The sequence below is a fragment of the Pantherophis guttatus genome, chromosome 3 (genome assembly GCF_059756535.1).
Source record: "Pantherophis guttatus breed Tessera chromosome 3, ASM5975653v1, whole genome shotgun sequence".
In the NCBI taxonomy this organism is placed as follows: Eukaryota; Metazoa; Chordata; class Lepidosauria; order Squamata; family Colubridae; genus Pantherophis; species Pantherophis guttatus.
Window position 1 is genome coordinate 101,730,297 of NC_142065.1, and position 27,898 is coordinate 101,758,194.

The following is a 27,898-nucleotide window of genomic DNA, read 5'->3' on the forward strand; positions in this document are numbered from 1 at the left end:
TTAGCCTCAAATCATATAAATTATGCAAAATTCAGGTTGTGATTATGAAGTGGATGGAATGTTGATCAGAAAGTTTGCGACAATAATATTCTTCAGCAGCTGAACAGTGAGAGTGAAGAAGATTTTCTAACATTCCTGGAGAAATTGGAGAGTGGGATTATTAGATTCTTTTGATCAGAAATTGAGAAAAAAGTGTTGTTGTTTAGGTTTAGGTTTATTTGGATTTATATACCGCCCTTCTCCCGAAGGACTCAGGGTGATGAACAGCCAAAGATAAAACACATACAGTATAAAATTTAAAAACAATTTAAAACATATTAAACAAATTTGGCCCATACTAATTAAAACACTCCTTTTTAAAAAGTAAATTAAAATTAAATTAAAAAGAGTTAGGCCAGCCCAGCTTGTTGGAATAAAAAAGTCTTGAGGGCATGGCAGAAAGTGCGTAAATCCGGGATCCTCCGTATCTCCGGGAGGAGCTCGTTCCAAAGGGCAGGTGCCCCCACAGAGAAGGCTCTCCCCCTGGGGGCCGCCAGTCGACACTGTTTGACTGACGGCACCCTGAGGAGCCCTTCTCTGTGGGAGCATACTGGCCGGTGAGAGGCTACCGGTGGCAGAAGGCAGTCTCATAGGTCCTAAGCCATGGAGCGCTCTAAAGATGGTAACCAATACCTTGAAGCGCACCCGGAAGATCACCGGAAGCCAGTGCAGCTCGCGAAGGAGAGGTGTTATGTGGGAGCGTCATGTCGCCCCCATAACCACCCACGCAGCCGCATTCTGGACCAGTTGGAGCCTCTGGGTGCTCCTCAAGGGGAGCCCCATGTAGAGAGCATTACAGTAGTCCAGGCGGGAAGTGACGAGGGCATGAGTGACCGTGCATAAGGAGTCCCGATCCAGAAAGGGACGCAACTGGCGAATCAGGCGAACCTGATAGAAAGTCCTCCTGGCCACAGCCATCAGATGTTCTTCTAAAGACAGCCATGTATCCAGGAGGACACCCAAGTTGCGAGCCCTCTCTGTGGGGGCCAACGACTCGCCCCCAATAGTCAGTGATGGCACCAACTGGCTATATTGGGACGCCGGAAACCACAACCACTCGGTCTTGGACAGGTTGAGCCTGAGTCTGTTGTTGTTTTAGCGTTGAATGTATATTTTTGTTTTGCTTCATTTTGTTTGTTTTACTGTTTTATATTTTATTGTCTATGCTAAAACAATAAATTTATTTTAAAAATTGAGAAAATGTATTGAGACAAGCTGTGACACATGGATCTTGTATGAGGCAGCAGGGAGAAAAAGGAATGCATAAAGGAAAGTCAGGCATTTCCAGAAATGTATTAGACAAAATAAATCTCATTTCATGAGGCTTTCTAGTGAAAAATAAATGTGAATGAAATTGCCCTGTTTTTCTATTTTCCTTGGATAGTCTGTCAAAGAGACTTATGAACAGAGTTATATGGACTTAAAAAATATCTTTTATTGGAACATTATATCAGAATATAAAACCCTGATGCAGTTTCCAGCAGATTAACATTCTTCAGATTAGTTTATATATTTTATAAAACTAAGAAAGATGCCAGAAGAACATGAGTCTGAAGTTCAAGAGGAGACCACAAATCAAAGTAATGGAAGACTTACTAGATGCAGTGGTAAATCAAAACTGCACATTTTTATATGCAGAATCAGGTTGTTCCTTATTAGAGGAATGTGAAAAAAGGTAGTAAAAATTATTCTTAGCAGAAATACATTCTTGCAATAGTTCCGGAAAATTTCACCACATAATGACACCACAGCTGTAGGAGCAAGTTTACATTAGACAGAGGTAATGTGCCCTTTAAAGAAATTCAGGACAAGTAGAAAAAGAAAAATCTGCCAGAATTTGCTTCAGCTCATGCTTGGATTGGTAGTTGCTGCCTTCTTCAATTGCCCTCAAAGATATATTCAATAGACCTGACTTCCATATTACTGTATATATCCAAAACACTTAAGCCTTTTTTCCCCTTCTATTTAATCATGCACAATTCTCAGAGACTGCCTGGACAATCTTTAGAAGTGGTTTGCCATTGCCTCCTTCCTAGGACTGAGAGAGAGTGACTAGTTCAAAGACACTCAGCTGGTTTTTGCCTAAAATGGGAGTAGAAATCCTAGTCTTCCAGTTTCTAGCCTGGTGCCTTAACACCAAACCAGCTCTCATCTAAGCTTTAATTTTTTTATTAGCATGTCCAGTGAACAGCTATCTCATTTTATTTTATCTAGTATTAAGTGATTTGTTGTTCTTGTGGTCTATGGTATCCTCAAACAATTTATCTCACCCTAGTTCAAAAACATCAAATTGTCTTTGTTCAGCTTTGATTGTTCAATTGTCATAGCCATGTTACTTTTATGGAGAATAAGTTGTAACATGTCTTGCTGTTTGCATCAAGCCCTAGTTAAATTTTCCTTGGTCAGTTGCAATTTCTATTCCAGTCTGTTTTCAGATTATATGGATCTTTGGCCAGAATAGGTAGTGGAATATGGTTCTTGGCACTGTTCTGTTTGTTCATACATTCAAAGCTTTTGAGTTCATCTTGATTGGTGAGCCTGGTCATTTTATATAGCTCAGATGTAAGTAATCTATGCCATTTTCAACATCTATATATCTTTGGCTGGAATTGTAACAGGATGTGATTCTCATAGATGTTTTGCTATTATTACATAAAATAAGTCACAGTGAGTTTTTTCTTTGAATGGGTAGCATCTATAGTGTGGCTCCCTTGGATGTTTTGGTTATTTCTGTATCAACCTTTTGTAGTCCTACATAGTTGGTAAAAGTGAACAGCTGCTGGGAAAATGAGCATTCCAAGTAGTTTTAGTAGTTTTATTCCATGTGGCTTTCAGACATTAAGGAGTTAATTAAAAATAATATTGAAAGGACTGTGTTAGAGATAAATGAGAACAGAGGCTAAGAACTGTATCACACTTTGAAAAATGTGACCTGAGCCTTCTAAATGCAGCTGTTCTTTTAAAGCAGCAGGAGCCACATTGTCAAGGTAAAAGAGACATTGAAATAAAGAAATACAAACGGGAAGCACATAGGAAACTCATAAATAACCATACACTGAGATCATTTTGTGATATATTTGGGACTTCCATTTCACAACTTATATATGAGACACAGATCTTTGAATATCTATTTGAAATAAGAAAAGTTACCAGTCAGGTTTTTAGACCAGAATATCATGAGATACTTTAAAAAATGGTATAACGTGGGAAATATATGGGGAAAAGATACACTTAACCTATTTCCTCATTTCACAAGATCCTAGATAGGTCTCTGGAAAGATTATATCATTGTGTTTGCTTTGTTTGGTAATCGATTGTTTTTAAAATAATTACCATTAAACCCTCAATTTAATAAAGGAATTGGGGAAAGAGATGTCTGTTAGTAAACACTGTCCAGTGTTTACTAATTAGTGAATGGAAGTTTATGAATGCATAAAATACAGAACACATTTTGTCTTATACTTAAACTGAGCTTCGTTATATCAAAAGTTTACTGTATTTTAATGAAAACAATTAAATCACCATCCAGTTAATTAAAGAATTATATGTTTCATTCATACAGATCCTTTAAATGATGTGGCTTGAAACACACATAAAACTCCTATTGTTGAGACCATGCTGGCTGATTATCCTTCATCTGCCATCACTCTTATTTGGACAAGCTTCAATTACTGTACTCCTGTCCTTTCAGCATTGTGGCTTGAAAATTACTATTTTCTATTGCTGTTTTCTGCTCATCAAATGTTCTAAAATCCAGGAAGTCGTATTGTAGCCAATATGGCAAGCCTACATTCACTAGTAGGCTAGGCTTACTGTGTTAGTAGAATTAGAGTAGTCTTTGTGGAGTGATGAATAATTTTCCTTCCCTTTTAACAATATAATGGTATGCTTAGGCAGTGCTGTAATTGAGCTAATAGAAAAGTCAGTGCAACATGCTCACAGCATGGTAATGCTAGCTGTAGAAACTGGAAACTAGAACAAGAAATCATTCAGTAACCATTCAATTTATGCCTAGCACACATTTAAAATATTATATTTGTTGAAGGAAGCACTGTCTTGACAGACCCAGGAGTCTTTTGCACTGGACAGTTATGCATAGTTGAATGGCGTCCTGGTAGAAAGAAAAAAATGGAGAAGACCACACCGTAATCTTTGCTGATAAGCCAGATCTAGGTGACTTCTTGCTTTTTCAACCGATTTATCAATTGCAATGGTTGAAGAGATGAGAAACAGAGCAGCTCTACTTTTTCAGCTGAAAGAATTTATTCCATGCCAGCTCCCACTGTAAGCACAAATACGTAACCTGAAGAAGTGATCCCCAAATTTCTTTGCTTCTTCTTCCAGCTCCAAAAGAATATAGGTTTTCCATGAACCTGTATTAAAGCTGCTGTATTTTACAATGTTTATTCTCTAAAATTAGGGTCAGAGGTCCAATGGTCACATATGTAGATGTACATTGAATTATTCATGGTAATAAAAAACATTAAAAAGAAAGAAACTTGAGCTAAATTTATAAGCTCATAAAATGGCAAAGATGGTTCAGTGGAATACATGTTGTGGCACAAAATATTGACCTTTATGTATATAATTTTGAATGTTATATATCTTTGAATGATATATAGAATGATATAGAATTTTATATATAAAATTTTTAAATTTTTAAATTTTTAAATTCTTTTAATCAGTCTGTGATTTCTTAACTTTCGGGCCAAAATTTATATATATTTTTAAATGTTTTTTAATATTTGTATTCTATGTTTTTTATCTTGGCTGTACACCGCCCTGAGTCCTCAGGGAGAAGGGTGGTATATAAATTGGAAATTAAATTAAATTAAATTAAATATAGAATTTTGGGCATTCTGCCTCAAAAAGATACTAAAGAAATAGGAATGAGGTACATAAAGTCCACCTATAGATTGGGCTTCACTCTAAAAAAGATGGTACTAGACAAATAAACATGTTGGAACACAACTAACTAATCTGATTCCATTTACATTTAAATTTCATAACAGTGAAAATACAACAAAATGCAATTACTCATTGTCCATGTATTTAATCATGTTTGTTTTTTATATATAATTTTTATTAATGACATTCTTGACAATTTTTTCTGATGACATGTACCAATGGAACATCATTTTATAAGCTTTAAGATTATAAAATAGTGTAAATTTCAACCCTTTCAACTCCATAGTTTTACAGTGTTCCATCTGTTTATTATAACCATTTTTTTAGCCCATCTTATTATATTCTTTCAGTTATTCTTCTTCCATTTCAAATTTCAATAAATTTTTATACATTTTAGTTTCAAAGTCTGTTTTACAGTGTTCAAAATCATAAATTCCTTTGTCTAGAGTGATTATATACTAGTCTATCATCTCTCTAATAATTGTAAATAAGAAAACCATTGACATCTATATCTCTTCCTACCAGTTCTTGCCTTGATTTTATTTTATACTTCCCTTCCCTTTTTAGTCTCTTACAGAAAGTTAGCCATTTATGTTTGCCTATTATTTCCCGTCTATAAAATCCTTTTTCTACTGAGAGTCACAAAGGTGTTTTTGGGCCCCAAAACACCTTTGGGTTTGTATCTATTCTCAATCTCAGGTCATGTCCCTCTAATTCCAAAGCTTCCTATTTCTCAGCAACATCCACTCTTACAGCAAGCTGCAAAATACAATTTTAAATCTGGTAAACCCAATCCTCCTCTTTCCTTTCCATCTTGTAATATCTTATATTGAACTCGACATCCCCCCCCCCCACGACACACAAATTTAGATATATCTTTCTACCACTATTTAATGGTGCATCCGCTTTTAACATGTGTCTTTTCTGAAACAGAATATCATTATAGGCAACACATTCATTTTTATCACAGAAATTCTCCCCAGCAATGACAGTTATAGTTTATCCCATCTTAACATGTCTTTTTTAAACTTCATTCTATATCTTAACTAGTTATTTTGAAATAACAGGTAGTTCATATATGTCAATCTTAAAACCCATTTTATTCATCAAATCTGTTTGATCTTCTATTTTCATATTTTGTTAACATCTTTGCCTTCTGTTTATTGATCTTGAAACTTCTAATGCACCAAATTCTTTTAATTTGTCCATTAATATTTCAATTCCCTCTAAAGGTTCTTTCAAAACCAACAGCAAGTCTTCTGCCAAAGCCCATTATTTATAAGTTTTTTTTAAAAAAACTTTCCCCCCACAATCTTCTCATCCTGTCTTATATGCTGTTCAGAATTTCAAGAACCAAAATATAAAAGAGAGAAGAATGTGGGCTCCCTCTATTGATTTTCTTTTTCTATTTCATGGGGTTTTGTTAGATCTCCATTAACAATTATTTCTGCTTTCTGTGAAATGTAAATCTACTTTATCAATTTTATAAAGTTCTCTTCAAAATTCATATGTTTTCTGAAACATTGAACAAGATTGTCAAAGGCCTTATTTGTATCTGCAAAGATCAATGCAGCTTGTTTTTTTTATTATGATGCTTCAAATGTTATAAAATGTCTAACACATTACTAACACTGTCCTTTAACTGTCTTTTAGGTAAAAACCCACATTGATCCTCAAGAATAAATTCTTGAAAAATTATTTTCAGTCTATTAGCTGGAATCATTATGAACAACTTATAGTCATTATTCAGTAATGATATTTTCCTACAATTTCTTATTAAAGACAAATCATATTATCCATCTTGAAGTATTAATGTTATTTTGGCCTCTTTACAATTCTCTATCTTCTCCCCTGTAGGACAGAGTTTATTGTGTTTATTTTAAACAGTTAAATCTTGAAAATGTTCATCTTCCAGACATTTATAAGAGCCTGGTCCAGGCACTTTTCCTACTTTAATCTTTTTTATAGCTTCCAAAGCTTCCCTTATTGCTATAGGTCCATTCGTAATCTGTCTCTGTTCCTCTACAACCTTCAGTAAATTTTATTTCTTTAGATTATTCATCTATTTTCTCCAGAGAGATGTCACTTCTGTATGGTTTCATGGTCCATTATAGAGAATCCGCCTCTTGTAATTTCAATATCATGTTCTTTCTTTTTCTTTCTTTTCATAATTTATATGCTAGCCACTTCCCTGCTTATTTGCAAATACATTTTTTTGCTTTACATAATTCATTTTTATTTACTTTTTTTTACTATTAAGATAGATATTCATTTTGTAAATGCTTAATTTGTTGAGAAATATGTATCTTCTCTGGAAATAACTTTAATTTTTCTTTTTTTCCCATTTATTTAATTCAAAATAGTTTTTTTTTAATTTCCTCTTCTTCTTAAGACTGCTTAACAAAAACTTTACTTGCGTCCCAAATGATTCTTAAATCTGTGCCTTTACTGAAATTTCAAAAAGTTATTTTAATTTCTTTTTACAATTCTCCACTATTGCTTCTTTCTGTAATAACATTTCATTTAGTCTCCATCTAAAAGAACTAGATTTCTATTTGTAAACCAGAGTAACAGGAGTATCATCCCGAAAACAAAAAGATAATATTTCTATTTTAGAAAGCTTAGTAACCACATTCTTTGACAATTTCAGTCTATTCTTGAAAAGAATAGATATGTCTTTCAGAAAAGTAAGTATAGTTTCTTGAATTGCCATTTTTCTATCTTCGTATATCAACCAGTCCTAAACTGTCCATCAAATCAAAGAAAATATTTGGTAATTGGCCTTCAGTGATTTTGATATCCCCCTCCCAAAAAAAATTTTTTTTACTCAGTTGTGGAGAGATCACTCTAGTCCAATCCTTCATGAAGCATACATTATCATTAGAAAAACCTATTAATCTCTTCATAAATTCTTTGTAAAAGAATACTATGTCTTAGTTTTGGACATAAATTCCTGTATTGAAATTCTAACCCATGCAAATTAACTTCCACCCTAACAAATCTGCTAAGCTCATCAGTCAACACAAATTATGGTTTTAGTTGGGGATTTATGTACAAAACCACTCAAATTCTTTTTTTTTTTATTCCGCTGAAATAAATTCACCTTAAATTTTTATAAATCAAATACTTTAGGTCCACTTTTCTATTATGTGTCTCCTGTAGACAAATTAAATTTTGGTTTAATTTTGTTAAATAATGACTTTTTTTCTATTTTGAGGAGCATTTCCTTCATTTATATTTTTTTAAATATTTGTAATCTATAATAAAGCCAAAACTTTACAAAAATTTATACCTGTAGCTGCCTAGTTCAATATTATCCCTTTCGGTTTCCTGTTGCATCTATTGAAGTTTTGTGTAGTCACATCTGATATTTGAATTTCCTCTAATTCTCTTTAAATTTTTCTAAAAAATCCTTCACTTTCTGCACAAAACATAACTGATATCTCTGCTGCTATCTCTCTGCAGATAGTCTAATGATTCTCTCCTTTCCTCCATTTTTGCTGCCCTTCTGGTCATTGTCATTATATTATAATCTAAAAGCAAAAGTGTCTGAAACAAAGAAAAAAAAGGCAAGTTTCTCCATCCCTATTTTTTCTATTTTGTTTTCCCGTGCCCTTAACATTTTGATCTCATTGCACTCCATAGTTACAGACAGCATCATAGTCAATATCTCCATAGTTACAGTCAGATTAGAGTCTGGCTTATATTATTTTTATCTTTTGTTTTGTAGAGAATGTCAATTGTCATATTTTAGTAAACAAAAATATGTCCATAAAACTCCAATTTGCTTGTTTATTTTAATTCCAATTTATTCAAAAGCACATATTTCAAAATAACTATTTCCTTTATCCAATTTAAATTTTCCTGAATTGATTCCTTTTCAAGCTTTTTGTCAAAATCTTTGTAATCCAGAAAGAATAATAACTCATCAAGTGGAATTTTTATCCTGTTGCTCAGAAAATCTTTAACTGTAAATTAGCAACATCTGACAATGGTTAAGAAATTAGGCTTATAATGTGCAAACCTTTTGTCCATATAGACTGCATTAAACTTGTGATCTTGATTGAAATCCCTCACAGCATCCAACTCACAAGCAAATCACAAAAATTTCATGATGAACTTGATATCCCTGAAGGAGCGGAGACAACATGGCAGTGGAGATTGGTGGTCAGACAGCAAATACTGGCCACCAAAGATTCTCAAGAAAAAAGAAGAAAACTCATAAGATTGCCCACTTGCAACCCATAAAGCTGTTCCTCATGAGCACACTGCAGGAAAGCAGTTATTTGATAATTTCTCTATTACCTTAAGTATTCTAATCTGGCAACAACTTTTGAAGACACTGTCATGTTTGTACCCAAGGCTTTAAAACTCCTTATATTGTGCCCTAGTCTTTCAGAGGAAGGAAATAAGAATAGAATAGAATAGAATAGAATAGAATAGAATAGAATAGAATAGAATAGAATAGAATAGAATAGAATAGAATAGAATAGAATAGAATAGAATTCTTTATTAGCCAAGTGTGATTGGACACACAAGGAATTTGTCTTTGGTGTATATGCTCTCAATGTACATAAAAAACAAGATACATTCATTGAATCATAAGGTACAACATTAATGATAGTCATAGGGAACAAATAAGCAATCAAATCATATTAGAAAACTATATAAATCGTAAAGATACAAGCAACAAGGTTGCAGTCATACAGTCATAAGTGGGAGGAGATGGGTGATAGGAACAATGAGAAGAGTAATAGTAATAGTAATAGTAATGCAGCCTTAGTGAATAGTTTGACAGCTTTGAGGGAATTATTTGTTTAGCAGAGTGATGGCGTTCGGGAAAAAATTCTCTATAGCATCGAATCTACTCTGAGGAACCAATGTGGATGTTTTAGGCTGATGAAGGTTGTTAATAACCAATAACTTGAATTGTTAAAATGAGGAGCTAAATATATGATTCATGACCAAATGAATCATGGTAATGAATCCTGTAAATTTACATGCACATTAGAGTCAGTAGCTCTCTTATGGTAACTGAGAACCATTTTGGAAGAACAGCCTGTCCTGAACAGGAACATATTTCTATTCATTTTGCTGGCTTTTTCATCAGTGATCAGAGTTTAAGTGTTAATTCGTGCCTCTCTTCCTTCCTGTCTCTCTTTTACTAGAAAGAGCCCGAGATTATCTACACAAGACAGGAAGATTCATCGTCATTGGTGGAATAGTCTCACCTGTACATGACTCATATGGAAAACAGGTAGGTGTATTATTTTTTTCTTTTCTTGTTCACAAAGATAATCACAACTGTGGGGAATGGACACTAGGCACCTTAAGATGAATAAGTGTAACATCTGTTGCTTAAACTCTTAATTAAAATGTTTACCTTTTTCAGGTAGGACATGCACTAGTTGGAGAAGGCAATTAGCGTAAGCAATCTGTAGCATGAACGTGGCAAGCTTTAATGGGTTAAATGATTTTTTTCTTCATTAATTTGTCATTTCTTCTGATTTTTAAATTATGATCCGAAACACAATGCTCTATGCCAATGTCATCATGCGATAGTTCATTTTCTAAAATTATCACTTAATTCCCACAGATCCCTATTAACTAGCTGTAGTAGTCTTTGGGGAAAGGAGCAAGAGATCCTCCTTTACTGTTTTCATCAAACATGCCCATAGTACGTAATGCAACAGAGTGGAGTAATCCTTCACAGACAGGAGATTTCTTTCTGTTACCATCTCCATTTAAAAAGATCACACATAGCTGAGCAAAAAAAAAAAACAAAACATTTCACTTCCATTTTTGTTTTGTAATTCTGTACTGTTGTAAAGAACAGGCTAGTCAGATGGAGATGTTCCTTATTTTTTGTGCCATTAAAAGACAAGGTTAATCACCTGAAATTCCATTCCTACACATTTATTAGAAATGCAGGTGTCCAACTTTTTCTCTGACATTTGACCACTCTATAGTTAGTTGATTTTAGATTAAGTAGCTTATAAGTAACATTGGCAATCTAGAAACAGATAGGAAGGAATATATATATATATGTATTAGGGACTGTTCTTCAAAAATTAGTTGGAGCAGCAAAATCTGCAAAGATGATGACATGGCAAGAGTGAGACTTTGGGGGATTCATTTTAAGAGTATGGCAGTTTTTTAATGCTGCATTGAACCTGTATTTTTTCTAGTTTTTTCCTACCAATATTGGCAAAAATCTTCGCTTCTGTTCTTGGTAGTTTGCTGCTGAAATTTAGCAATGTGATTTAGGAAAGTTCCAGGCCAAAGTCCATCATGTCTCATGATTGTTTGGCACTGCTCATATCTGAATTAGAGAACTGAGGAACATTAAGTTTACCCAGCAAATATCACAATAAATGAGTTCGAATTGGACTCTGAAGCCTAAGTCTAATAAAGCAGTTATTCCTTAATTTAACCATTAAAAAAATCTAGTAATCCAGAATCTCCATTAATTCTGATATGTATTTCTTTACAGGGTTTGGTTTCCAGCCGGCATCGCCTGGCAATGTGTCAGTTGGCTGTTCAGAGTTCTGACTGGATAAGGTATAATAGCACACCTCATCACTCATGTTCTCTGCAGTGGCTTGAATTCTGCTATTTGTGTGGTTCTCAGGATAAGTATTTCCCATTCCATTCCCCACCATCCAGTCTGAGCTGAAGAAGCTTCTTGGATGAGAAGCGAAACATCTTCAAAGAAAAACCAGAAAGTCCAGTTGCCTCTTGAAAAAGCATCTTTGGGACAACCGTGACCTGGATGACTGAGCATCTCCATAGATACTCAGGATAAGCTGCTTCATGGCAGGGACATCAGCAGTGTCTTTAAAGAAAAGACCAGATGATTGGCTACAACTGTCTGATCAAAGCCCTACCCCTCATTTTACAGGTGTTGCTTATATTACAGATATAAAAAGGGGCAGTGCTTTGATTGTGCAGTTGTCTTGACTGTGAAGTCAAGCTTTGCAAGTTGTCATTGACCTTCTGATTCTCCAGCAAATGTCCCTGGTTCAGGGTCTGGGGTCCATGGTTTTCTGATTCAGAACATAGTTCTCTCTTATGAAATGCTAACATGCAGCAGGTTCGCAAACTAAAATGCCAGATGCAACAAGAAGACAACTTTTTCAGTCTTTAAAGCCTGATGGAGATGTGGAAGTTTCCTTTTCTTTATAATTGTTCTTAAGTGAGTGGATACATACATTTGAAATGAAATGAAATATACCTTCAGCAGCTTGGGCAACCTCCACATGCATGGTCTTCAACATTGTTGGAAGAAATGTCCGTCTGGGTTCAGTTCCAAGTGGGGAGAAAGACACTAGAAACATGGAGACTGCTTGGAAGGATGGTTTTAATGGTGAAGCAGAACCACATAGTTTGAGGTCCTGGGCAATTGAGCACATGGGTGAGAGAGAGAAAGAGAGATTTATACCCTCTCTTGGGCCCTGCCTTGGAGCTTTCTGTTCCTGTGTAAGGGCAGATATCCTGATTGGTTGTCAGACTCCCATGGGGCCATGCAGGGGTAACTTTGTAGGTTGCCTTGAGTCCCAGGCTTGGTTGAATCTTGCTGGGTGATGATGTAATGAAGGGGCTTTGGGCAATTCCTATTATGGCTGAGGGCTAATTCCACCTTTGTTGGATCTTGGGTGAGGGTATTTGCTTATGAATAGACCTAGCCATCTTTTTATCTCTTACGTGCTGACATCTGCTGTGGCTATTGAGGAGGGTGGGGGCTATTAAGAGTGAGTCTGCTTCCTGCTTAAAAAAAAACATGTTTCTCCATTTCTCATCCAGGGAAATATAATATTCTGCCTTTTTAATATTTCCTAGAATATTTCATTTTTCTAGGAGAAGGGTGGGTGCTAACTTTCTACAACATCATGAACCAATAGTCATGCAAATTCTGGGAAGTCAAGATATCTGAAGGTTTCCTAAATTGGCATAATGTTTGCACCAATCACTCTTGCAAGAACAGGTTTTTTTTTTTCAAATGCACATTGATTTTACTGGGAATAACCCCTCACAGAAGCTTCCCAAAGCAAGAAGTTACTGATAGGCATATCAGTAGCTTGTTGCTTTGGATCAGATTTGAGACAGCCAAGCTAGAATATACATGAAAGCATTCATTTAGGTCTATATTAGGATCTGTGGTTTGTTAGTCCCAAGTATGATCAGACAGCATGAACTATTTTTTTATAAAAAAATTATTGCTTTTAAAATAACAGAAAAAACCCAGATATATACATCATCAAAAATACATAGGTAAAGATAAAGCTTCCCCTCGGAGATACACACACACACACACACACACACAAACACACACACACACACACAAATACATAGCAAGTGCTTAAAAAATAAGTGAAAAAATACAATGGAAAATTAGTAAAATATGTTATACTATACTTGAATAGCATGCTTTTTTTACCTTCCATATTTGACATCAATGAGTCCCATATTTTATTATATTTATCAATACAAAGTCTACATCTATAGGCAATCCTCTCATAGGAAGTCTATGGAGATTCTCAGTCATCCAGGTCATGGTTGTCCCAAAGGTGCTTTTTCAAGAGGCAACTGGACTTTCTGGTTTTCTTTGAAGACATTTCGCTTCTCATCCAAAAAGCTTCTTCAGCTCTTCTTGATCTGGAGAAGCAAAAAGTCTTCAACGAAAGTCCATTTGCCTCTTGAAAAAAAACCCTTTGGATTCTCATAGGAAGCAAATATAAAATTGTACTGCCTAAATTTGATCTATTTTTTTCAAAGGTTTGGGAGCTGTGTGAAGTGCCTACCCCTGATTAGATCCATGATCACATTTTTGAAAATGTTTCGTGTTGCCAGCAAAACAGGTCTCTCATTTCATGTACCCCTGAGGGCTTGGCCTATTTCAATAGCAAGATTTGCAGGTATTTCAGGCTTGGTCTAATTGTTTTCTTTTGGAGTCATGAGACTGAAGTCTTACTAAGTAATTCAACCTTAGATTAACTCATTAACCCCTCCCCACCATAATTATCTTGAATAGCCTTTTTTTTTTTGCATGAATGAGCAGTTAGCAACATTGTTAGCGAATGCTTTAATTAGCGACTTCACATCTCAGAGAACCTCAGATGGAGAACATAAGAAAAAAAAATTGGCTGCTAAGAACATGTTTGAGAAACAGCTCAATTTAGCAGTTCATCAAGTATTCAATTAAGAGCTGGTACTGCTAGCTTGGCCTATCAGATTTGGATGCTTTTTTTAAAAAAGAGGCTGGTAATGGAGAATCTGGGGATTTGGGCATATTTTCACAGTACACTTGCTGACTTGTCCAAATGTGAGAAACTGGCATAGCTGCAGTGTATAACTGCTTTACTTCCTGAATAGGATACAACTGGGTGAATGAGGAGGCAGGATTTCAAAAACTGTACCATGTGGAGATGGATAGGAACCCAGAAGGCCACCTACCTAATAGGTTTGATTCAATAAGAGCCTGATAAAACATGGAGCCAAATAGGGGCTAGTTTTAATCAGTAATGTAGGATTCAGTTCCCACAGCTCCTTTAAGCTAAGAAACACTGTAAAACAAACAAATATGGAACACCAGGATAGGCATATTCTAGCATAACTGTTTGTTCCTTATTTGGTCAAATTTTTGTATAAAGCAATCGAATTCCACCCACCACCCTTTTTATCATTTTTTATTTCTTCTTACAACCTTTTAAATATGTATTTTCTAGGAATATTATTCCTTTGGAAATGTACTAGTAGTCAGCATGCCAGCTGATTGGCGGGTGGATCAGCCTCCCGGAATACCCCCAATCAGCTGTTCCCAGAGGTGAATTTTAGCATCAGGTTTGTTGGTTGTGAGCTCTGCGCCTTGCTTTTTTTTAAGCCTCTGAAACTCTGTTTCAGAAAAAACTTTTTTTTTCTGCCTCTGAAAGCCTCGAAAAAACAGAGCTTCAGAAAAAAAGCCTGAAACAAGTTTCAGAGGCTTTTTTTCTGAAGCTCTGTTTTGGAGGCTTTTTTTTTCTGAAGCTTCGTTTCTGAGGCTTTTTTTTTTTGAAGCTCTGTTTCAGAGGATTTTTTAGAAAGCTCTGTTTGAGAGGCTGGGCAAGGCTACATCCGGAGTATAAGACGCACCCAGATTTTCACCCTCTTATTTGGGGGGGAAAGGAGCGTCTTTTACTCCGAAAAATACAGTATATAGTTTGTCAGTATCCAAATCCATCTGTATTAATCCATTCTTACTAGAGTTGTCTCTCATACTGAGATAATATGCTAATATTGTGGCAATTTAACATACTGTATGTACATAGTATATTATATGAGTTTGTCATCTTCGTTCCATATTTCAGTGTCTCATACATCAAGTAGTCTTCAACTTATGATCACAATTGAGCCCAACATTTATGTTGCTAATTGAGACATTTGTTAAGTGACTTTTGCCCCATTTTATGACCTTATTTGCCACAGTTGTTAAGTGAATCACTGCAGTTGTTAACTTAGTAACACAGTTGTTAAGTGAATCTGGTTTTCCCAGCTTGCCAGAATGTCACAAAAACTATTGCTATTTTTATTATAAGATGACCCCAGGACACTGCAACCATCATAAATGTGTGTCAGTTGCCAAATAATCTGAATTTTGATCACATGACTACAGGGATGCTGCAATGGTCATAAGTGTGAAAAATAGTCAGTCACTTTTTTAGTGCGACTATAACTTCAAGCGGTCAATAAATGAATGATGTAAGCCAAGGACTACTGTAATCATTAGGGTCTACCCTCAGCCAACAAAACTCACTGGATGACTTTGGTTCAGTCACTCTCTTTCAACCCAACATGCCTCACTCAGTGGTGGGTTGGTCCCGGTTCGGTCCGGTTCTTGCGAACCGGTAGTAATGGCATCGGGAGGCTCCGCCCACCCAGCTGGCCGTCATCACGGATGATCTGCACATGCACAGAAGCTTCTGTGTATGTGCAGAAGTGTGCACGCGTGCTCCCGTTGCGAACCAGTAGCGGCAGTAAGTAGAACCTACTTCTGGCCTCACTGATTTGTGGAGAAATTAAGGCTTCCTTCTCCTATGTATACCATCTTGAGGTCCTGAAGTAAGGTGGGATATAAATCTAACAAATAAAGGAGATCTTAACATGTACCCTGTGCAACCAACACCTTTTCCTTACAACCAATTCCCATACACATTTAAGTGCAAGCATGCTTGTGCTGGACCTTTTTTTTGTGTGGGTTAATGTCACACATTTTCCACATTCCTCCCTCATCTCACCTCAAATTTTGACATGAAGGCTTAACTCAGAACTAGATTTGTTCAAGATGAAGTAGACCCTAATATTTGCTATTAGAAATAAGAATCTAAATATCCAGGATGGAAAGCTGCTCGGTTTTATTTGATGATAACACAGCATTATTGGAAAAACTCTGTTACAATTAGTTTGATCGAAAGACTGCAAGCATGACAGGATTGTTGCTGTAATAAACAACAATTTATTACTACATATTCTGTCATGTTTGATAAAGAAGAAATGACAGTTAGCATTTTCCAGTTGATCTAAACAAGTTTTTGCCAAGGAACAAGTAGACTATCCTGCAATCAGATGACAAGTCCATTATGAAATCTACTCATCATCTTAACTTTAAATTGGTAGAACTGGTGTAAATTCTATTACACATTTCAAGATGTTCCTAGCCCCAGTATCTGTTCCTTTTATATTATTTTTCAAAAGCCATCTTATAGAAAGGCAGGCTACTCTCTGCCCTGCAAAATTGAAGTCAGCAAACAGTGTAATGATACCAGCAAAACAATTCAGCAAAGCATAAAATGTATCATAAACCCAGTATAAGAATGTATGCAACCAAATTGCTACCAGTTGATTTCACTCTGTCAGCAACACAATTCTACAATTGGTAGTCATTTCATCTTCTCCTTGGTTTGCCCTTGGGAGGGGATTGTGGCCACAGTCCAGTACATACTGTATATAGACAAATCCATAAAATGTAAATGAAAAGTTTTCTTCATGTTGAGTTTGGCTTCTAATGACTTCATGGACATTCCATATAGTTGCTTAGAGCAGGGGTCTCCAACCTTGGCAACTTTAAGACTTGTGGACTTCAACTCCCAATTCTGAAACAGAACTTCAATTCTGTTGAATTCAAGTCTTAAAGTTGCCAAGGTTGGAGACCCCTGCTCTAAGCAACCATATGAACCTGGTTTTTCATAGTGTTTCTTGGGATGTTTTTTTAAAAACTTGCTTTAGCCCTTTCAGGATGATATCTTCCTACTTAGCTTTTTACCAGTGGTGAAATTCAATTTTTTTTACTGCCGGTTCTGTGGGCGTGTCTTAGTGGGCATGGTGTGTCTTGGTGGGCGTAGTGTGTCTTGGTGAGTGTGGCTTGATGAGCATGGCAGGGGAAGGATACTGCAAAATCTCCATTCCCACCCCACTCCAGGGGAAGAATACTGCAAAATTCCCATTCCCACCCCACTCTGGGGCCAGCCAGAGGTGGTATTTGCCGGTTCTCCAAACTACTCAAAATTTCCGCTACCGGTTCTCCAGAACCTGTCAGAACCTGCTGGATTTCACCCCTGCTTTTTACATATTACAAATAGATCAGATACATTTGATTGGAGGGAGAAAACCCTCCCCAAACAGATATCAATGGGGAGAAGCACACTTCAACTGACGGATAGAGAACCTGAACCAAGTGCACTTTTCCCCTCTCTGATTTCTTTGGGGCAAGAGATTGCCTCATATTCAGGGTTGACTTCCTTTCAGATGAAATATGCAATTAAATGGTATATATATATTGATATTTTTAATTGTAATTGTTATTTGCGATTGCTGAATCAGATTTTTCTAATTTCTTCCTCATCGTAGGGTGGACCCCTGGGAATGTTATCAGGATACTTGGCAGACCACCTGCAGTGTACTGGAACATCACCGGGATCTGATGAAAGTGAGTTAATGGCTGAAGCTAATGGCAGAGATCGAGACTACTGGGCTAGGGATGTTAAATTTGTGTTATTTATCAAAAATATAATGGAAAGTGACTTCACTTCCAAAACTAGAATTTTTAAGTTACAACCAGAGAGTGAGTAAGAGTAATCAGACATTTTGTACCCTGACAATAAGATATTTTTACTTCTTAAATTCAGTTTCCATTCTCACTGGATGTTCTCTAAGAGGTTAATTTCAACATAAAACATAACTTGGTGCAGGTATGGCATCAACATACAACCCCACAAATTTTTTCCCCCTCTCCTAAGTCTATGTACCCAAGAGCATCCCAGAATCATATCAAAACACTTTTTGTGAGATCCAGCTCCAAAACCATTTATCAGATCCCTACATCTGGGCTGCACTAAGCCAGAGGACCACTGCATTTACAGGGATTTTATACATTGCTCCAATCAGGACTCCAAAAGACAGTCTCTTTACATCCATCTAGTGGCCATTAGGTCAATAGTTGACCTAATCTTTGGAGGTCAAATAGAAAACAAATTGATTGGTTGGAGCAGCTTGACCTTAGAAGCATCACCATATGTTCTCTACAGTGATTGGTGGTGATTTTCCCCATGGTTGGCAATGTTTGAATTTCAGCCAGTAACTGTCCTTGTTGTGTCACACGGTGGAGCTATATGGAGAGCAGCGTTGCATAGCCCCATTCTGAATGTATATTAAGGGCACGATGTATGGGCAATGTCTATACTATGTAACATGATTTTCTTCAGCCTCTGCAAAGAGGCTGTGCGAATGACCCCAGCAAAAGGCCATAGTACTTGTTATTGGAATCAGACTTAGAAATCCTTAGCATTATTTTCTTGTACTTTGTTTCCCATCAACAAAATTGGAGCAAATAAGAACTTTCTTATGAATGTGATTGGCAAATACTTTAGGTATGGAAGTACAAGTCACTTAAAAATCACTACTATCTATTTCTCTCTAAAGGGGGAATGGTTGTTTTCCAACATTCTGCCTCCTTATTGTACCCTGAACTCTTAATTCAGGATCAACTCTCACCCGACATCCCACTAATATAAACTATTAATGGAATGTTTCAACAAACACTTAATCAAAGTTTATTATGGACCTCTAATAGTTTGGGATGTGAATATGAATAAGGTCTGGACTTGTATTAGTTATTCTTTCCTTTTGGTTTGAAAGTAGATAATATAACTCTGATTACAACTGTAATTTTAGTCCTTGTAATATTTTTTGTCATTGGAAGCATAAGATCTGCTCTGATCTGATTGTAAAGGTGTATATGTTATCTTATCTTGAGTACACAATTTTTTTTTAATCAGACCATCAATCCATAAAGCCCAATACTCTTTTCACGAATGGGCAACAAGATATTTGTGGAAACAGTGTCCTTCTTTTTGAGTTCTTCATCAACTGCCATGAAAGTTATTTGGCTCTGATTATTGGAGACAATTTATCCATTATTATTAGTAATCATGAGTAACCTTACCTTCCATGAATCTGTCTAATAGGGGTTGCTTCCAGTCTGGTTCCTACAGTTCAGATACTTGACCAAATCAGTTTTGAATCATATCCTGAATGGAAGATTTGCATTGTCTGCTACAGCTCCTCATTTAAAGTTGTCCAAGTTGATGTCCATCACAATATCATGTGGTAGCAAGCTCAATTGGTTAATTCAGCACTGTATGAAAAAAATATTTCCTAATTCTCACCACATGCTGTTTCATTCAATAAACTCAAGTTCTAGTCTTAAAAGAATGAGCAAACTATTTCCCTTTCCATTTTCTACACAGTGTGCATAAATCCATATACATTTTGCCTTCCAGCTTCTAAGAAATTTCAAATATCAATGTGTTAACACATTGACATGTCCCTTGCTTGCTTCCCATCTTGCCCTGCTCCTCAAAAAACAAAGCATACAAACAATAAAAAATGCCAGGGAAAAAAAAGAGAGAGACCACATACTGTATTTGACTGTGGGCACTGCTAAAAGTGCCACCATTGGTGGGGTCTGCAGCGGGATCAAAAAAAAAAAAATCAAGATGTCAGCCAAATCAAAGATGCAGGGTTTTAAAAAATGTTTAAAAATTTAAAAATGTGCATAACACACATTTTTTTTAAAAAAAATCCGAAGGTTCTGATTATGCAATCACCACTTGCCATCTTGTCTTTTTTTGACCCACCCTGGAGATGCCCGTCAACCACCTTCAAAGCCTTGTCTTTGAGTGTGTGAAAATGTTTAGAAAGAATATGAGATATTGGAGGAAAAAAAGCAATTTTTTTTTCTAATTTGTAGTGGGCTTGATGAATATTGCTCCTGAAGCTAACTGATGCTAGTGGGGCTTAATAGCTATCACATGGGAGTGATTTTCTAGCAGGGCCAGATTAAAAAAAGATTTAATTCTTTTGGTAAATGTTGAAAGGCAGAGAATAAATCACTCCACTTTTTAAAAAGAACCTACCTTCCCATGTGCCATGAACTCAGTAAAAGCAGAGCTTCTCACAGTGGCTCTTAACTATTAAAATAAAGCAAAAATTAAAGAGAGACACATTTACTGCTACGCTTATTTTAGCTCTCAGATTCTGCTAATGAGAAAGAGAACCCTGGGAATATTGTAGGAAAAGAGAAGCAATATATTAGAAAGTCATACTTAACAGGGGAGAGGAGAGGAGAGTCCCCCCCCCTTACCCCTCCCTTTTCCTTGATTCAGAATCTGGCTTTGCAAAGAGGGAAAATGAGCTTAAGGAGGAAGGAAGCCCAGTCCTCTCCCCCCAAATATTTATGACATCTAATTTGTTTGCATATTTCTCAGTATGATTAAAAGGCCCTACACGGTTCCGGTGGCTGCCGTGTTTCCTGCCCAGGAAAATTCCACTAAACACCTTTGTTCCTTTCATTGTTCTTAAAAAAACAACAATTGGAAAGCTTGACCAATTCTGACAAGTCAAGGGGTCATGGCCACATTTTGGAAGGGGCATCAAATGGTTAGCTGTTGTTTTAGTAACCCCAGTGTTCTCTCCTTTTATTTGTCAGAAATAATTTATAGGGTCATTTTGAGTCTGTTTGACTCATCTGTTCTTTTAAAAACAGAAGGATTTATCCAATCTTTGAGAGATACAACAAAATAGCCAGGGGTAAGGTACTTGTTGACTGCAAGTCGCAGCGCACACGAAACTGAACTTAGCAAATCGTTTAAGAAGAATATGGTAATATGTTTAAAACGATATTTGATTTCTTTATGAATATGACAGCAGTAGCTAAGGGGATGCGGTGGCTAAGACGCTGAGCTTCTCAAACAAAAGGTCGGCAGTTCAGTGGTTCGAATTCCTAGTGTCATGTAACGGGGTGAGCTCCCTTTACTTGTCCCAGCTTCTGCCAACCTAGCAGTTTGAAAGCATGTAAAAAATGCAAGTAGGAAGGTAACAGCGTTCTACTTCCATGCGCCTTTGGCATTTAGTCATGCCGGACACATGACCATGGAGATGTCTTCAGATAGCGCTGGCTGTTCGGCTTTGAAACAGAGATGAGCACTGCCCCCTAGAGTCGGGAACAACTAGCACTTATGTACAAGGGGAACCTTTACCTTTACCTTTAGCTGGGGGATGATAATAGAAGAATTTGAGAGTTATGATGGGCAGTACATTTGGGAAGGCTGTTGGAGGAACATGTGATAGCTAACTCCTACATTATAGTTGCAGTGCATTATAGACATATGTATATCCATATATTCAAAGAAATACCAAATAATTCTTTTGTTGGTCAAACTTTTCTGTTCCATTGTGGATGCACATTCAATTTTCAACAATGCTTGATAATGTTCCACCTCTTTATTTTTGCCTTTTGCAAAAGAATACAGCACCCCCTGGTGGCAGAAAAAAAAAGATTGTTCCTGTTATTGTATACTGTAATAATACATTGCATTTACTATATTATTTTTAAAGAACAAGGTAAATGCAATCTTTGCTTTTTTCATTTTGCAATTACTTATGCATTTATTCATTTTAAAGTATCTATGCCATGTTTTACTCAAAATTTTAAGAGGTACCCATCAGAACTTTTTTTAATAGATATTTTTAAAAAGTTGTAATTATTACATCACTACAGTATAATAATAATGCATCTATTGCAATAAGCATTTTACTGTGAATTTAAAATGTTAAGGTGAATAAAAATGCCTTGATTTGAGGGAAATCAACTAGGCTTTGTTTCAGATACATTTTTAAAACCCGTTTTTTGCAATTGCACAATGTAAGGGATTTGAAAAACTCAGCCTTTGAAAACATACATGGGCAGGATGTCTGTTTAGGCTACCAAGGGTTTAAAGACTTTATACATAAATGCATCTTTGACCCATCAATGCATTTTAAATTCGCCAAGCAATCTTAGGCATTTGTGCTATATAACCATGAGGATGTCCTGTTCTCAAAGCCTGTGAGTCAGATCATCCTGCTTCTTCTAACCAGACTGTTACTAGAACATTACATCCAGCATTACGATTGCATAATCTGGAGTTCCTCAAAGGACAATTTAGGCAAATGGAAGGAGTTTTATTTGTTAATGTATCTCCATTTCAATAGCAGAGAGGTATTGAGCAAAGTATAGGCAACAATTAACAAGGAATAAAGACAATCAGAAAATAAGCTGATTAATAAAAAATGGTTATTGTAGTCAGGCGTAAATCCAGACATAATCTCTTTCAAACAACTATGCTAAGTCACCTGTATTTTGGAGATATCAAACCCCCTAACCCACTCCCTGCCTAGCAGGGCCAGATTTTCCTATAGGCTAACTAGGCTTCAGCCTAGGGCCTCAAGATCAAGAGGGGCCTACACAGTGGTGGGATTCTGGGGGTTCTAGGGGGCTCGGCCGAACCCTTTGTTAAATTGCTGGCTTGCCCGCCCCTCGCCTCCCACCCGCGCGGCGCCAGCCTACCGTAGTCAGGGGTGGGCAATTGTGACTCTTTTACAACCTGTGGACTTCAACTTCCAGAATTCCTGAGACAACTTGGCTGTCTCAGGAATTCTGGGAGTTGAAGGCCACAGGTTGTAAAAGAGCCACAATTGCCCACCCCTTCCCTAGCCTGAGTTCCGCTGCCTGGGATCCACGTGGGCTCCGGACGCAAGAGAGCAGGATGGAGAAAGCAGCTTCCACGCCTTCACTCACCCTCACTCTGCTCTGTTGGATCGCCGGCCGTTCGCTTACCCCGCCCACTCCGCATCTATTGCTGCCTCCGATGGCTAGAGGAAAAAAAAACTTCAAATTCTTGCCGCCGGGCTTCAAAGGGCCGCCCTAGAGCCAGTGGTGCAACCGAACCTTTTGTTAAATTGCTGGCTTGCCCCGCCCCTCCGCACCACTATTTATTGCCAATAAATAGTGGTGGGCGAGGGGCGGGGGAGCCAGCAATTTAACAAAGGGTTTGGTGTGGTTTTTTTGTAATTTTATTGGCCCCGGGAGCTTCAGCATAGGCTAATTGGCCTCCCGGCTCTCAGCTGATTTGTCTCAGCTGTTTTGCTCAGGGCTCTTCTGCTTCCGTGCAAAGTGTTGATTTTTTTCCCCCTAGCTAGGCTGAGAAACGAAACTGAAACTGCTTTGCTGTTGCTGCAAGGTTGGGAAATTAGGCAGGCAGAATTCTTTTCTTTTTCCTCACCAAAAAAGGTAAGTGCAAACAATGGGAAATTTAGGGAAAAAGAGAAGAGTTCAGGATTTTAAAACACAAAAGAAAAAAAGCTCTATTTAACTAGGGAATTGTAATAATTGAGATACTATTAATTGTATATTTCTGAAAGCAGAAATGGTTAAGTTGTGGTTTGGAGGAATATATGGGGGAAATTATTTGGTTTATTATTATTGGTAAATATAATTAATGGATTTGTAAGAAATTGGATTGCATGGAAATAATTGGAATATTCATGTTCATATTGATTAATATACAAAAAAGATAGTTATATAACTAATTGATTTATATTAAAATGTTGAATTTATATTAAACAACTAATATTACATAATTAACCAATGTGAGGATGGATATAAAAATAGATGACAATGGGAAGGGGTATAATATAGAATAGAAGGGAAAAATTGAATTTGATTAAGATTAGAGATGAGGATGAGGGTAATATTGGTTTTTTACAAAAATAGATGAGGAATAAATATGGCAAAAAGGAAATATAGAAATTGTAAATTTAATTGAAATGACTAAACACTGTTTAAATTTGTGAACCGGCCAAATACTCTGTTCAAAGAAAATACATTGTATGTTTGTATGTGTGTTTCTAATTATTGTTATTTATTCATATTTGTTCTCTTTTATTCTTTAAAGTTTAACAATTCATTCTTTATCTTAATATCTTTATATTTGTTTGGGGTTGGCTTTCTTCCCTTTCATCTTTTTTATTGTACAGCAATCTTTCTCCTCAAACCTACCACCTCTCTTTTCTTTCCTTCTTACTTTCTCTTCCTCCCCCTCTTCTTCTCCTCCCTACTTCCTCTTCCTTTCTCCTTCTCCTCCTCTCTTCTTCCCTCTCTTTCCTACTCTAATTTCCCTTCCCTTCCTTCATCCCTCTCTATTGCTGTATCCTTTTATGCATATGGACTACTCAGAGGGCTGAAAAAGTTATTTCTGACTGGTCCTCGCACGTTTGACCAGTCCTCGAACTTACGACTGTCCTCACATTTTACATTTTTGCCCTATCTTGTCACCATGGTGAAGAGAAGCAGTTGTGAAATGAGTGACATGGTTGTTAAGAAAGCTGCATGGGCATAAATGTGAGGATGGTCATAAGTGTGAGGACCAGTCAAAAGTGCGAGGCCCAGTCAGAAATGACTTTTTTCAGCCCTCTGGGTAGTCCTTTTGTGCATATGGACTACTCAGAGGGCTGAAAAAGTTATTTTTGACTGGTCCTCGCACTTTTGACCAGTCCTCAAATTTACGACTGTCCTCACATTTTACGTTTTTGCCCTATCTTGTCACCATGGTGAAGAAAAGCAGTTGTGAAATGAGTGACATGGTTGTTAAGAAAGCTGCACGGGCATAAATGTGAGGATGGTCATAAGTGTGAGGACCGGTCAAAAGTGCGAGGCCCAGTCAGAAATGACTTTTTTCAGCCCTCTGAAAAAAGTCTATGCACATAGCCACGCCCACCCGGTCACATGACGAGCTACCCACGCCTACACAGTCACGTGACCAGCTAGCCACGCCCATCCAGTCACATGATTGCCAAGCCACACCCCCAACTAAGCCACGCCCACAGAACCTGTTGTTAAAAAATTTAATCCCACCACTGGTGAAAGGGCCTCATAAGTGGAATAGCCTAGGGCCTCTTTTCATCTAAATCCGGCCCTGCTGCCTAGTATCCTGTGATTCCTTGCAAAAACGGCTTAGTCAAGTCAACACTCCTGTCCCAAGCCAGGTTCAGTGCTTCCAATGAGTATTTAGAGCATGTTGATTTTGCTTGCAATCTTCCTCTGCTTCCATAGGTCTTGGCTGAACTAGGCATCTTTCTTAGCCTGTACTCATGAACACTGACATTGCTACCATTGTCACAGCTTGGAATAAAAACTTACACTTTCAGTACAGCTGCACATGGGTCAAAATGACCACCAGAGCAAGGGTAAAATGCACTTACCTTCGCTACCGAATCGGAAATGTGAGCGTGCGCGCCTCTTCTGCGCATGCACAGAGGGCCAAAAACGGGATGTGATGACATCCGGGTGGGTGGGTAGAGCCTCCCGCCACCAGCCCTACCAGATCACGCAATCTGGATAGATCTGGCCAGATTTCACTGCTGCACCAGAGGCCTAAACCCCCTAACTCTCTCTTTAACAGCCTCAGGGATACTTTGTCAAATCTGTCTAAAGGATTATCATATTTTTCGGAGTATAAGACACACTGGAGTATAAGACGCACCTTAGTTTTGGGGGAGGAAAATAAGAAAAAAGCTGATTGGCAGGTGGCTGGGCCTCCCAGAATACCCCCAATCAGCTGTTCCCAGAGGTGAATTTTAGCAATAGGTTCCTTGGTTGTGAGCTCTGTGCCTTGCTTTTTTTTTTTTTTGCTTTTTTTCCTGCCTCTGAAAGCCTCCGAAACAGAGCTTCAGAAAAAAAGCCTCTGAAGCTCTGTTTGGGGGCTTCTTTTCTGAAGCTTCGTTTCTGATGCTTTTTTCCAGCCTCTGAAACCTCCGTTTGAGAAGCTGGGCTACATTCGGAGTATAAGAAGCACCCAGATTTTCACCCTCTTTTGGGGGGGGGGAAAGGTGCATCTTATACTCTGAAAAATACTGTACTTTTAGGGCTGCTTTTTTGTTTCATTCCCAGGTAGAAGCCTTTGAACCCTGGAACCTGTGCCATAGATACCAGACCACAAGGCGGCCTCCGGGGCACTCGACCATGTCGTTCATTTGCGGCCTCTGACTCAACGCAGATCCCGGTTGGCTCCTTAGTTCACGGAGGAGCTCCGGGAGATGAAGCGCCATAGAAGAGGCCTAGAGAGTGGTTGGAGATCCACTCATTCCGAATCTGACCGTTCCTAATTGAGATCGTTCACACGATCTTATCTGGTGGCGATGGAGGCGGCGAAGTGGGCACACTTCTCCGCCCTCATCGCGTCCACAGATAATCGCCTGGCCGCCCTGTTCAGGGTGTCCCGCTCCCTCCTGAATTGGAGGGCAGGGGAGGATCCTTTGCAAGGACGTGCCAAGGAGTTTAGTCAGCATCTGCTGGATCGCTCAGATTCGGGACGGTTTGGACTCTGACTGGGCAGGGTCAGACGGTGAGGAGACAGCTGGTCTTGTGATTTGGGAGGAGTTCGATCCTGTCACCCCTGAGGAAGTGGGCAGGATTATGGGGAGGCTGAGTGCCACCACATGTGTACTGGACCCATGTCCCTCCTGGCTTGCCTATGCGGCCCGAGAGGTGACAGGTGATTGGATCCAGGCAGTAATAATGGTATCTTTGGGGGAGGGGATCTTCCCTGCCGCCCTGAAGGAGGCGGTGGTGAGACCCCTCCTCAAGAAACCTGCCTTGGATCCAACCATATTGAATAACTTTTGTCTGGTCTCCAACCTTCGCTTTGTTGCGAAGGTTGTTGAGAGCGTGGTGGCTCGGCAGCTCCCGTTGGTCCTGGAGGAAACAGACTACCTGGATCCATACCAATCGGGTTTCAGGCCGGGGTACAGCACGGAGACGGCATTGGTCGCACTAGTGGATGATCTCTGGAGGGCTCGGGACAGGGGACACTCCTCTGTTCTGGTCCTCTTGGATCTTTCGGCGGCTTTTGATACCATCGACCATGGTATCCTGCTGCGACGACTCGAGGGGTTGGGAGTGGGAGGCACTGTTTTACAGTGGTTCTCCTTCTATCTCTCGGGCCGTACGCAAGCAGTGTTGGCAGGGGGGCAGAGATCGGCTGTGAGGCCCCTCACTTGTGGGGTGCCCCAGGGGTCAATTCTCTCACCTCTCCTGTTCAACATCTATATGAAGCCCCTTGGGGAGATCATCTGTGGTTTTGGGGTGTGGTATCATCAGTATGCTGATGATACCCAGCTTTTTATATCCACCCCGAACCAGCCTAGTGATGCCCTCGACGTGATGTCCCATTGCCTGTAAGCAGTACGGACCTGAATGGGGAGGAATAGGCTCTGACCGCCAAGACCGAGTGGCTTGGGTACCGGCATCTGGGTCCAATCGAGATATTCCATCGTTGACCATCGGGGGTGAGGTGTTACCCCCTGGGGATAGGGCCTGCAACTTGGGTGTCCTTCTGGATTCATGGTTGTCTCTGGAAGATCATGTAGCAACTGTGACCAGGGGGGCATTTGCCCAGGTCCACCTTGTGCGCCAGCTGCACCCTTACTTGGACCAAGATGCCCTACGCACCGTTACTCATGTGCTGGTCACCTCCCGTCTTGACTACTGCAACGCTCTCTACCTAGGGCTGCCCTTGAAAACCTTTTCTTCAATTGGTGCAGA

The 27,898-nt window shown here is 38.3% G+C and overlaps 1 protein-coding gene across 1 annotated transcript in view; it reads left to right on the forward strand.

Moving 5' to 3' along the window:
* Positions 1–27,898, forward strand: part of NMNAT2 (nicotinamide nucleotide adenylyltransferase 2) — an 84,143-nt gene that overhangs the window by 38,496 nt on the left and 17,749 nt on the right. Inside the window, exons 2-4 of the mRNA XM_034409643.3 lie at positions 10,116–10,204; positions 11,441–11,508; positions 17,827–17,905. Coding sequence (XP_034265534.1) covers positions 10,116–10,204; positions 11,441–11,508; positions 17,827–17,905 — 236 coding nt within the window. The remainder of the gene's footprint in view (positions 1–10,115; positions 10,205–11,440; positions 11,509–17,826; positions 17,906–27,898) is intronic.